This window comes from Bacillus rossius, chromosome 3 (assembly GCF_032445375.1).
Source record: "Bacillus rossius redtenbacheri isolate Brsri chromosome 3, Brsri_v3, whole genome shotgun sequence".
Lineage (NCBI taxonomy): Eukaryota > Metazoa > Arthropoda > Insecta > Phasmatodea > Bacillidae > Bacillus > Bacillus rossius.
The window spans coordinates 114,105,849-114,119,252 of NC_086332.1; the positions used below are offsets into that span (position 1 = coordinate 114,105,849).

The 13,404-nt window shown below is 40.4% G+C and overlaps 1 protein-coding gene across 1 annotated transcript; it reads left to right on the forward strand.

Annotated features, from left to right (window-relative positions):
• The first annotated feature begins 9,413 nt into the window (after nucleotides 1-9,413).
• Nucleotides 9,414-11,102, forward strand: LOC134531364 (uncharacterized). The gene has a single exon (XM_063367064.1). It carries the CDS (start codon nucleotides 9,414-9,416, stop codon nucleotides 11,100-11,102), a length of 1,689 nt encoding a protein of 562 aa, XP_063223134.1.
• The last annotated feature ends 2,302 nt before the right edge of the window (nucleotides 11,103-13,404 follow it).

Below are 13,404 nucleotides of genomic sequence, written 5' to 3' on the forward strand. Positions count from 1 at the left end.
AATTTTTAATCAAGATTCTAGTTTGTAAGTTTTTACTGTTTTCATTTTTTTCCGTAGTTTGAAGGCGCTGGCTGGTGGCGGGTGTGTAGTGGTTGTAGTCATTCATCTCCAGTGGCGCGTGCATCCATGATTGCAACCAAACCCAGAAGGAGAAAAACGAAATAAAGTGAAATTTGTTCTAAGTTTTCAAACCTCTGCCCAGCAGAAACATTGCTGCCGCTACAAAATCTTCTACTGGACCATAGTAGTATACAAAAGGGGCTCCGGGGACAGGCTTCAGGCTGTGGTGTTGAAGTGTCGTCCGTGTCTTGGATTGTGACGTCACGGTGGCCATCTTAGATGACCTTGACCTTGACTCCGGCGTCCATCTTGGATCCGCCATCTTGGACCCGCCATCTTGGATGGCATCATCGTCACCATTTTGTTTTCTCGAAAATTCCATTATTTTGAATGCCATTTTGAATATAGACGTCACCATTGTAATTTCTGTTACGGCCGCCATCTTGAAAATCTTTATTTATTATTCGATTTTAATGAAAAAATTTTAAAGTTAAAAAAAAATTTATTAACAAAATTTTAATAAAAAATATATATATATATAACGCACTTACGACATGGAGCGCGGAGTCCTCGGTTGGAACCCAGTGAGCACAAAAAAAAATGGCGACCGATCCTTCCTTCGTGGCGGCTGCTGGCAGACTGACCTCCCAACACTTATGTTAAGGTATATATAGTCAGCTAGAATGATGTCATGTCCGCTATCTTGAAAATCCGTAATTTTAATGCTAGAAATTCCGGAAAATTTTTAAATTTTATAAATAAATTAAATTTTAATAAAACAATTAAATAAACCATTGCATATATCGTTACGGCCGCCATCTTGTATTCTATAAATGTTGCATGTTTCGTTACACGCGCCAATTTGGTTGAGTATTATGTCATCGTTACACTTTTCGTTATGGCCGCATTATTGGATTCTATATCGTTGCACTTTTAGTTACTGCTGCCATCTTGAAAAACAGTCATTTTTATGCTAGAAATTTGGAAAAAATCTCAAAAATTATATAAAAATTTCATTTATCAAATTTTAATAAAATACTATTTAAAACGCACTTGCGTCTTAAAGTCCTCGGTTCAAACACGGTAAAAGCAAAACTAAAAAATGTCTATAGATCCTTCTTCCACAGAAGCCACTTCCAGACTGTCCTCCGACCCCCAATACCAAGGTATATATCTTCAGCTCGTATAATGTCATACTCGCCATCTTGTTTTCGTCTGCTGGAGGCCATCATCTTGTTTTCGTATACTAGAGTGAGCTACCATCAGATTAATTTAAGTTTTACCCACTAGAGTGCAGTAATAATTAATTTTTACTGTGACACCCACCATATTTTAATTTGGATGCCGTCTTGGAATTCTGTAATTATTTAGCTAGAAAATCCAGGAAAATTCCAAAATTCATCACAAAATTTGGCAATCAATATACTGATTGATTCGATCAGTTTCTGACCTTGATTCGATCCCTGGAAGATGCAATAAATTACTTTAATTAGAAATACCACAAAAGTCACAGGTTCGAGAAATAAAACACCACAAGTTCTTTTAGAAACATAATAAATCTTATATATAAAATTCTCGTGTCACAGCTTTCGTTGCCATACTCCTCCGAAACGGCTTGACCGATTTTTATCAAATTTTGTATGCATATTCAGTAGGTCTGAGAATCGGCTACTATCTATTTTTCATACCCCTAAGTGATAAGGGTTGTCCACCCCAAACATTTTTTTTTAATTTTTGGACAAAATTTTTTATTTTATTTTTTTATAATGTGGCATTAAAAAATACATACAACCCTAAATTTTCACCCTTCTATCACCAACCCCTAATATTTAATAGAATTTTATATTTTTCAACCCCGGTCGATAGCTGATCAATTAACACTTGATCAAACTTCCCCGCCTACAGCGAGCTCATTACCTGGATTAACACATAGAGCACATATTAATATGAAATTCCATTCCTAAGGGAGTGAAAAAGTGATAATTTCATTTTATAACAGAAAAAATCATAGGTCATAGACATACAAATAGTGAGCGAGTGTCATTTCTTTATGTCTGCTACACGATCATACACATAGTAAGGTCTGGCAAATTCATATTTTTCTCCTTGGTGAGACCAGCCCGCTTAGTGGAGCTCGCAGCGGCTAGCAAAATAAAGGCGCTCATAACAGTTTTTTTCTTAACTTCGTCAATAGATAGAGTTAGTTGCCTTGAATTTTAAACGCACCATCGTTTGATGCGTTTGTCATGTCTTTAATTTTCGTTTGTTTGTGCCGTATGCGTTCCTATACCATTCATCCAATTGCGATGAAATTTTGGTGAATTGTTATGAGCATGCCCGTGAAGGTTTCTGAGACGGTATAACTATTTTGCAATAGTTGGAGCACAAATCGTTTCAAAAAATGTGTTTATTTAATATTATATAGCGGAACTTCGTCTGTTTTTGTTGTATAAGTGCGCACGCATGACACAATTTATTAAAATATAAAAGAGAGTCAGAGATAGAGTGATATATATAGAGAGAGAGTGAGATAGAGAGAGACAGAGAGATAAGTTGAGATAGAGCGAGGTATAGAGAATGAAATGGGTTAGATAAAGAGATATATAGATGTATAGAGCTATATAGAGATTTATATATAGAATAAATAGAGATAGTGTGATGTATATATGTAAATATGTAGATATAAAGAGATAAATAGCGATAGAGTGATACATAGATATATAAAGATGTAGATAGAGATAAATATATGTTTAGAGAGATGGATAGATGATTTGTATATGTGTAACTACTTCAAACATATTACAAAACAAAACTGAATGAGGCATTGCAATGCATGCCGAGCATTAGCTAGATAATATAATATTTTCAATATTAGTAATCTCTTATTTTTAAGCTTTTTTCTATAGTGCTTTATAGAGTCTAGACTACATACAGACCACCAATTTTTAGATGTATACAGGTAAATAACTATACACTGGCAGAACGTCTGTCGGGATCTGAAAGTGATATAAATTATTTTGCACACGACATTAAAATTAAGAAGACAATTACTAACTACATCTGATTTCGAAAAAGGTACCCTTCACCCTGTGTTCAGCCCGGGCAACGCCGGGTACTGCAGCTAGAAAATCCCTAGAAATAATTTATATGGCAAAACAACGTTTGCCGGGTCAGCTAGTATTACATAAATTCTACACTTCTACAAGTACAAAAAAAAAACACAAGCAAATGACTAGTCTTGAGCAAGTTGGATTCTGATGAATACACAGCCAGTCTATCACAATTCCTGAGGTGTATTTTAATACATCCATAGTCTACAAACTGGCTACAACACCTGTTTCACTGATATTTAATGTGCTCAGAGTTAATATTACAATTTTGTATAACATAATCCCGTAATTTCAAAATTTTTATTTTGTCACAGTACGTACAGTTAGGTGATGGAATACCGTCAGATGATGCTGACTTTATCAATGTCACTGGCACTGTTACAACCAGTGTAACGCCGCTGAAATGTTAACTTCAGAAGTCCCCGAGGGTCTGCTCTGCGGAAGATGTTAAACGCGTCGAAATCTCCTGCTGCGCTGGGAGTGAATATGTAACTGTTGACGTCGTTGTCATCGGGCTCTGCACTGTTGATGGAAGGCCTTCCATCCAGATCGAGGTTAATAGATGTAATTATGCCATCTAGTTCTCAAGAATAGCTCGATACTGTTTTATTTTACTATACAAGTCTAACTATTGTTACACTTCACTTTCTCTTGATGACTTGTGTAACTGGTGGATCCTTTAGTTTCAAAAGGCAAAATAATGATATCGTCTAGATATAAGTACCTCTATGTTTATTTGACTTTTGATTACTTTCACATAGCATAATAAACTTGATAGATTAATTGACAAATATATTAAAAATGTTTAATTATATTATCATGGCTTTAAAATTACATTATCTAAAGAATGGGCCGGCCATAATTAGAAAATTACCATTAATCATTGGACTTAATTAAAAAAGAATTAGAAACAATAAACAGGTTAAGTTTTTTACAATCACAGTACGTTTAGAGCGGTTAAAGTCCCGAAAGAAACATTTCTGGTGTTCCGATCTTTTTCAACATCGTGATGTAATGTTATTCTGAAGATAAAAAAAAACTGAAAGACAGGAGGTATGACGTTCGCTGGCCGAAGTTGAGCTGCTAACGAGCCGTCAGGACGTCTAAGTCGTCCTGATTGCTGGAGGAATGACTCGAGGGTGGTGTTGTTAGGTCCGCATCCGGCCCTTGGACCCTGTCATATAGGGAGATGGCTTCTAGCATCAGCCAGGGTGCAGAGCTCGCGAATACGCGGTTGTCAAGGACGTTTACATAATTCAAAAGATAGAAAATATTATTATACTTATTATTGTCGAAGCATGACTACTTCTACGAGGTACGCAGACTGACTAATTACTAACTACTAGAGTTGTAGGGATCACATCCCTTGCCTAGCTAATAACATCTTTAAACAACGACCGGAGTGAAGTCTTTATGTACGGCTCGCCGACGATGCGGTGTAGTCAGTCTGCTGTCGTGGCGCGAATTAAGTTTGGGGTGGCAGTGACTCGTAATTTAAAGACGCGTCATTCGAAAGAAAGGGGGGAGGCTTCGGCTTTTGGACCGAAAGGTTCCGAATATTTCCGAGGGAGTGGTCGAGAAATACTAACTTCGATATCTCGAAGTTGGTGGTACTGGCGGATGTCAGCGCGACCTACTGAGGGGTGTCCGAAACAAGGAGAAATCGACTCACACGAGGTGACTGCTAAAGCATTGGGCTTATGGAGGGGACTAGTGCAGCGCTCTGGTGGCTTGGAAATGAACTACGGGGCACTGTTTGTTGCGTGAGGCGCCAGGGGGCAGGCGTTTAGCGAGCGTTCAAACACCCAGGGGAAATAATTCGCTACTCTGCCACTAGAGGGCAGAGACTGGAGTCACGGCCTCGAGATTGGCTCGGGGTTGACTCCCGGGCCTGGTTCCCTGGAAAGGCTGTAAGGGGGGGATGGGAAATGTGCTGCTGCCAGTGGGAAACACTCTCTGTAGAGGTATGCGATGTGTCGAGGGCTCCAGCAAAATGACCCGTGCTCGTGCCTGAAATCGCTCGCGTAAGGCTGGCTCTCAGAACCTCGCTGCTCTAATAGCTTGCCGGACATAGCACTTCTTGTCACAGCTCGGAGGAGAATTACAGGTGACGGGCATGCGCCAAGGCGGGGATAAGACTATAGCACATGCTGGGTCATTAGGTGGTAGGCAAAATTATATTTATGCTGGGAACGAATGGGGAGACAGGTCTGGCAAAGTTTAAATGGGAAAGTACGGGAGGCGGAAAAAGTTAAAGTTTTTGCAGCAAAAAATGACTGGCGACATTATTTTTCAAAAATTCAAATTTAGAATTGTGCCAAAAATACTAATTGGCGGCACATAATCCAATCCGTTCAGCACCACAGCCAGAGACGGACTGAAGTTCTCATCGTCCGGACCTCAGTTATGTAATCTCATTGGCTGGTTCAATACATGTGGCAAAACAACAACTATGTTCATTGTGCTTGCACTTATCTTTCACAGAGCATTTTTTTTATAGTGACGATGTCAGCTATCGAGATGTGAAATGAGTTTATTGCACTTCATACACTGAAACAGTATTCTTTCAGCATTATTCGGTCACCCCCTTTTTTCATGTCTGCGAGCATTTATAGGTTTAGTAAATGATGCACCACAGTATTTGCACTGTCGCGATGAACGCTCTTCATTCATTAAAGTCTGCAATATCGATGTCGACACTTAAATCGATGGAACAGCACATTCGGTACCGGTATCACAGATTACAACGAAATGTCTGCAGTTGGTGGTACCGATGACGTCAGGATCTCCGCAGCTGTCAACACCACAGCCATTGTGCTCTCCGCTGTCGCTGTAGTCGCTGCCATCAGGGTCCGCGATGTTGATGATAGATTGTTCATCAAGGTCGGCATTGGAACGGTAACTAAATCTCACGAAACTTACTGAAGAGAGACGATCTGTACTGCCAGCTTGTGAACTTCTCCGTTGACGAGAAAGGATATAGTTCTAGTACGAGCCAGAATTTTTTATATTTTTTTTTTTTTGTAAATTTTGGTTTTCATTTTAAATTTTTTCTGTGATTTTATGTTATTAAGTAAAACGTGTGATGGTTTTCTCCGTGTGCTATCGATTATTCTTGTCAATATTATCATGGTTTTCTCCGTGTGCTTACGATTATTCTTGGCAATATTTTAATGGTTTGCTCCTGATTATTGCTGTGGTTTCTTCAAGTGCTTCTGGCTATTTCTGAGAAACCGATCCCCGCATGAAGGATTGTTTACTTAATGAGACATTTCATTTTATTCGGTGTTACATTTAATTAGTGAATTTCTGCTAATAAATCAGCACTTGAAATATTTTTACCTGGTTGAATTAAAAAAATAAACATCTATTACTCAGTCAAATAATAAGCTGAGAGACATCGATAAACACTAACATGCAACAGCTTTATTATAAGGCGAGTTGTTGTTTATGGTTGTAGGCACCAGTTGTCGGGTGCAGTCCGACTGCTTACTCATTCCTGTTCTCTTTCTCTTGTTATGATTTTGTGTCTAATCATTGCAGTTAACATGGCCTTTAAAGTAAGTTTTAATATTGTTTTTTCGAGGCACTTAATGTGGTACCGTGTTGATGAGCTTTGTGGCTTGAGTTGTGTCCTGTAGATTTTACTTGTGCCATTTTGAGTATTCAAAGCGTCTTTGTTAATAACATCTTTTGAGATTAGTATCCTACAGTTTTATTGAATATGCTGAGTATAAGTGTCCAAATTAATTTTTCATGTTGTTGATACAGATGATGGGCTTGTTATATAACTTTTTACTGTGAGCCTTAACTTGTTAGGGTTGTAAAGTTTACTGTCTTTTCTATTGCTTGCTTTATGTAGTTATGCCATGGTTTGTGTGTTACAGCGATTACCATGACCAGTTACTAAGGAACGCCCTCGTAGCAGACCCCTCTGTGTTGTTTTATTTTCAGTATATGAAGAGTCCTAGGTGTAAAACAGTTAAATGTTCAACAAATGTACTATTAGTTCTAGTCATACGCTCTATTTTGCTCGTCTAGTTCCATGCTTCGTTATAATTCTAACATTCTGATATTTGCAATATATGAAACCAAACGTATATTTTTTTATTTATTTTTGTAACATCTTATTTCTCGGTATACGGCATTTGGTAAGAATAGTTTCGTTAATGAAACGAAAGTCGTTTGGAACAGAAATGTTTAACCATGGTGCATTTGAGTTAACGTTTTGCTTATAACATCTTTAATTTTTAATTTAGGGCAAAAAGTTATAAAAACATATTTGTAGGCATAACAATTTGCTACAAATTATGACTTTACAAAACTTTTGTAAGACGCATAGTTTCCGAGATATCGCGAAAAAAGTGTTTTCACCCCTTTTTACAAGATGGCGGCCGGGGGACAAGGGTGGCGACCCCACAAACTTGAGGTTAAGCTTCTATCGACCCCCCACACATGTCCCAAATATAAAATTGCGTCCTCTAAAAAATGGAAAACTCATGTAACATTTCAATTGACTAGAAGTAAAACTTCTTTGGCAATTTAATCTCGACTTGGACGTATATCGTAAGGAGTAAAAACGGCAGCGAGAGGAAAAGAGAGAACGAAGACAATTTTTCTAAATAAACATAAATTAACAAAGTTTTTACTCATTTCAAAATAACTGCTTAGGATATTAATAATTACTAATCAATCAATATTCATTAATTAAAATAAATATTACTAACTGTAAAATAATTACATCATAAATTATTATATTAAAAATTTCAGGAGCCCAACTATAGCAAAATAAAAAAAAACAATTTTAAGTACATTTTATACGCATTTTAAAAAGTAATTCAACTTTGATAAATTTTATTTTCAACCACATTTATAATACTACTTGGTATTACTCAGCAAAACCATTTACACAATTGAATAACAAGATAAAACAGCGGGGGAGTTTTGGCTTTCATTTCATTTTCAAGTATTTAAGAATACTAACATTTTTATAATAATTATTAATTTGTTTTAAATAGAAATAAATAAACAAGAATTAACAAAATTATTACTCACTTAAAATAACTGGTCAGGATATCAATAATTATTAATCACTAAATATTAATTGACTAGCAAAAATATTACTCAGTGTTGAACTACTCAAACCATAAAGAAATTATTTTCAACAAATATCAAAGCTAGGGTTGATTAAAATTAATTAGTTATTTTATTATATATAATGTATAGATTATATGTGATAAAGCATTTTTCTAGGCTGATTTTGCAGTTATGCAAATATCACCTTATCATTGACTGATAGTGCAATAGATTTGGCCAATAGGCTACATACACATACTGCAATGTATTCATAGGCATTGTTGATAATGATCTGCAGTCGAATAAATGAACAATTAGTAACATGTCCACCCCTCCACGACGCGAAGACTAAACTTCCTCACAGTATTCTTTACATTATAACCACATGCCCACAAAGTGAAAATAAAAACAATTTATATTCTACGCACGGGATTTTTGAATTTTTTTTTGCACTAGCTTATTCTTAATTCGACTCAATATATTTACACGCACGTTCACTCATAATATTATAATATTGTGTGTGATATAGTTAATATAATAATAATTCGTGACAAGTAACTACCCTGTCAAACTAAAGCTTGAAAAAATATTTAGTTACACAGCTAAAACAATACTAATATAACAGTTTTGAACAATACTGATTTACACAATTAATTAAAATAATACGTACTTAAAAGAAAACAATTTTCTTGCGAAGATGGCCAGCGGTGCGGTGCACAAAAACCTTAAATCCGTTGTGTTGCCCTCTGCCCAAGTCGGGGTGGCGTCAGGCGCAGACGGGTTACGACTGGCGCGAACCCCCTATCCCTGCAGCATGGCTGCACGCCGCCACATGAAGCCCTCGGTCTGACAAGTTCTCTGCACCGTCCGCAACCGTTTAGTGTCAGAAATATTTTAACAATGTTCCCTAATGCATGCTTGAGCCCTGGCCGAGGACGGACGCGTGAAGAGGAGCTCCACTACTGAAGCTGTGTGTAGCACTTTTCAGTGCTACCCAGTGAATTTATTGAAAGGTAGCCTGTGCACCCAGAGTGCGCAGGCGGTACAGGTGTTAGCAAATAGAGTGAGCGCACTAATCGCCCGGGGAGTAGCTGCCCCTACAGCCTAGCCGCAAACCCGGACTAGTCCGGGTTTTGTTGGTCAGTGGGTGAGAAGTGCTGCTGCAGGATGCCAGACCACGAGAAAAGGGACGCAGAACAGGAGCACATGAATGTGCCTCTGCCCAGTGAAGATGAGGCAGAGATGTCTAGCGACGACGGCTTCACTGTCGTCGCTAACAAAAAAACGAAAACAGGGGAAACAAGCAGGATTCGCCCCCCTCTCACGAACCCGGCCTACAACAAGCAGGGCGCGCGCGCGCGTAAAACCCCGGCACGCCGGACTCAAGACCCGGAGAGCCAGCCGGCCCCCAGCACGAGTGCAGGTTCGAGCCCTGCCTCAGCAGAACCAGCCCCTCAGGCACCCAAAAAGATGCAGGTTAAACCCCTGTTTGTTTTTGTCGACCAGGCACATAGCTACCCGGTCATAAAAGCTGCATTAGATGCAGCCCTGCTAGAAAAGTGGTCGTGCATAAGTAGAGGGCACGACCAGCTAATGGTACACACCGCCACAGTCACAGAGTACCACAGGGCAGTGAAGGCCCTAGAAGCGGCCGGAGTGCAGCACTCCGTGCTACTACAGCGGGACGAGATCCCAAATAAATTCGTTTTCTGCCGCGTCCACAGCAGCATGGACAAGGCTTTCATTCAGGGGGAGTTCCAAAGAATGGGACTCCCAGTACAAAATTTTTGGTTCCTGACCAATAGGCAGACCAGGCAACCAATAAACAAATTAGTGGTTGAACTCCCGAAGGCCATTAACACAGACAAGGTCTACGCCATCAAGTCCTTTGGTGGCCTCAACATCAGAGTTGAGGACTACAGGCACCCTAAGGGCCCACTACAATGTGGGAACTGTCAGCGATTTGGCCACTCTGGCAAAGGCTGCAGAGCCTCCCCTGTGTGTCGCTGGTGTAGCCAGGGCCACAAAACTGAGGTGTGCCCCCAGGGAGGGGACAAAAAACAGATGAAGTGCGCGCGCTGCGACGGCCCGCACTCTGCGAACTATAGAGGCTGCATGGCCTTTAAGAGAGAAAACTGGCGTCACCTCCCGCAGCAAGAAAGGAAGGAACGCGAGCTACAATCTAAGCGCGCAATGCGCGACAATAGGCGAGCTGCAGCAGCAGCTCCAGTCCCCCCTCCCCCGCAACACGCGGGCCCCTCTGGGTGCCAGCCCCAGCCCCCCAGACAGGCGTGGAGAGCCCCCAGCTACCCCGCCCCGCAACAGTACAATCAGTACACAGTTTTGGCCGACAGGTATGAAACTGAGTATCCAGTCATTGCCAACCCGTGGAGGCCTAGAGGCCAGCCCCAAACACAAAGACCCCCGAAGAAAAACCTAACGGGGCACAAGAATGGCAAAGGGAGACAGCCCCCAGTGGAACAGCCGGCCCCGAGGCAGGAACAGCCTGCGACACGGTCCCCTCCCCCCCCTCCCAAGGCTCCAGAGCAGCCAATCACGCGGGCAGCGCCCGCAGCCACCGACATGCAGGTAGAGCAGGCACAAACAGTGCAGCCAACTGCTCCACTGCAGCCGAGCCCCGTAATAAAGCCAGCCCCTGGCCCTAGTGAATTCCTGAAGGTTGTCCAGCAATCTAAAACCTTCGCCCAGGATCCGAACCTGGCCCAGGTCCTAGAGCCGATGTGCCAACTGATGGCCATCTGGTGCAACCCGGCCATGTCCCTTCAGGACAAAGTACAAGCCACCATGGGCTTCGTGACTACCCTAGCGGCCAGCTTCAATGGCCAACAATCGTAATTTAGGCCCTGTCGTTGACTCCAACCCCGACGACAATAGACTAAGCACCATCCTTTACTGGAATGCACGAGGAATTAAAAATAAAATAATAGAGTTTACAGACCACTTGATTAAAAACAATATTAAAATCGCGGCCATTAATGAAACTCATTTAAAACCAACTGATCGCCTCACGATATTAAACTATATTATATATAGGCGCGACCGCGATACTAGAGGCGGGGGGGTTGCCTTAGTGGTCCACAGAAGCATACAGCACTCAGAATTTCAATTACCTGTATTTAATGAACTGGAAGCAATAGCCATAAAGCTAAAAATAAATAATCAAAACATAATACTAATTTCTATGTATGCAAAACCGGGCAGGACACTGACAGAATTAGACTTAGATATCTTATACCAATCAGCTCCTTCGTTCCTAGCAGTTGGTGACATTAATGCTAAGCATAGCGACTGGAACTGCCGACGCAACACGGCCAATGGTTTCGTGTTGCGAAGGCACGAGTCAAGTAAAAATTACCAAATATATGCTCCCTCAGAGCCAACACATGATAGTGGAGCAATAAGGCAAACCCCCGACATATTAGACATAGTACTAAACAAGCGAGTTCACACGGGTTTCGAACTCAAAGTCGTTCACGAAATGTCGTCTGATCACTTCCCAGTTCACTTAATACTCGATGACGCGGATACTGACATCAATCCGCCGAGAACAGTCAGAGACTATAAAAAAGCAGACTGGAGAGGTTTTCAGACCAGACTAATTGACAACTTACCTGCAGCCGATGCTGCCAACTTCGAAACTAAAGAAAATATAGATTCAGCAGTAATTGAACTTACAGAACAAATACAGCTTGCAATAAACTCGTGCATTCCAGAAAAAGAGGTTAATTTTAAGCAGGACGAACTGCCGGCGTATATTCGCAACTTAATTTCTCAGAAAAATAGACTAAGGCGCGAGTTTAGCAGGCATCGACAACGAGATACCAAACGGCGCATTAATGAACTACAAAGAGTAATTTCCGAGGAAATTACTCTATGGAGGAGTAGCCAATGGGACGACAAAGTCTCGAAACTCCAGGTGCAAGATAATAGCACCTGGAATATGACAAAGCGGTTTCTCAACAAAATAGAAAAAATTCCTCCACTGCAGACCCCCACTGGTGTTGCCTTCACCCCGATAGATAAAGCTCAAGCATTCGCGAATACACTCGAACAAGCTTTCACCCCGAATCTCGAGCCCTGCGACCCGCGATTTACTGCCGAAATCTATAGGGAAATTAGATTAAAATTAAAACAACCCCTAACCACAGAGCCTTATTTAACTCAGTCGCAGGAAGTTAAACAAGCCATTAAGCGCATGAAACCTCGTAAGGCCCCTGGAAATGATGGCATCCAGGCCATTGTACTTAAGCAGCTGCCAGAAGAAATTATTGAGTATCTGGCAGCCCTAATAAATGCTATATTTCATTTACAATACTTCCCTTCGCAATGGAAAGAAGCGAACGTAATTGTTTTTCAAAAACCTGGTAAAGATAAAACGCTCCCACAAAACTATAGACCTATTAGTTTACTAAATATACTATCAAAGGTGGCTGAGTATATTATCCTTCAGAGACTCAACACCCACATTAAAAATAATAATTTACTACCTGATGAGCAATTTGGTTTCCGTAGCGAGCATTCCACAACACATCAACTAGTGCGAATGACTGAACAAATAGTTGATACATTCACTTGGAATCAATTCAGTATAGCAACATTTATAGATGTAGAAAAAGCATTTGATAAAGTATTTCATGCAGGATTAATATATAAACTTTATCAAACAGGCTTTCCCGACTGTTATATAAAACTACTAGCCTCGTATTTAAGCGGTAGATCATTTAGAGTCACGACTGAAGGGGCTCAGTCAGACGTCAAACAAATCAAAGCAGGAGTCCCGCAAGGCAGTATCCTAGGACCTGTATTATTCAATATTTTCATTTACGACATGCCTAGGCCTGAACATAGATATGTCCAATTAGGACTTTATGCTGATGACACAGTTCTGTTTAGTAGGTCTAGGAACTTAAATTTGGCTGCCGAAAGGTTGCAAACTGCATTAAATCTGTTTGAAAACTGGTGCACAAAATGGCGAATTAAAGTAAATCCGACAAAGTCAGAAGCCATAGTGTTCACGCGCAAACATCTACCGGACTTAGAAAATAGACCACGCCTCACACTCTTTGACGCAATAATACCACATAAAAACGTAGTTAAATATCTAGGAGTACACATGGATAGAAAACTCCTATGGCGT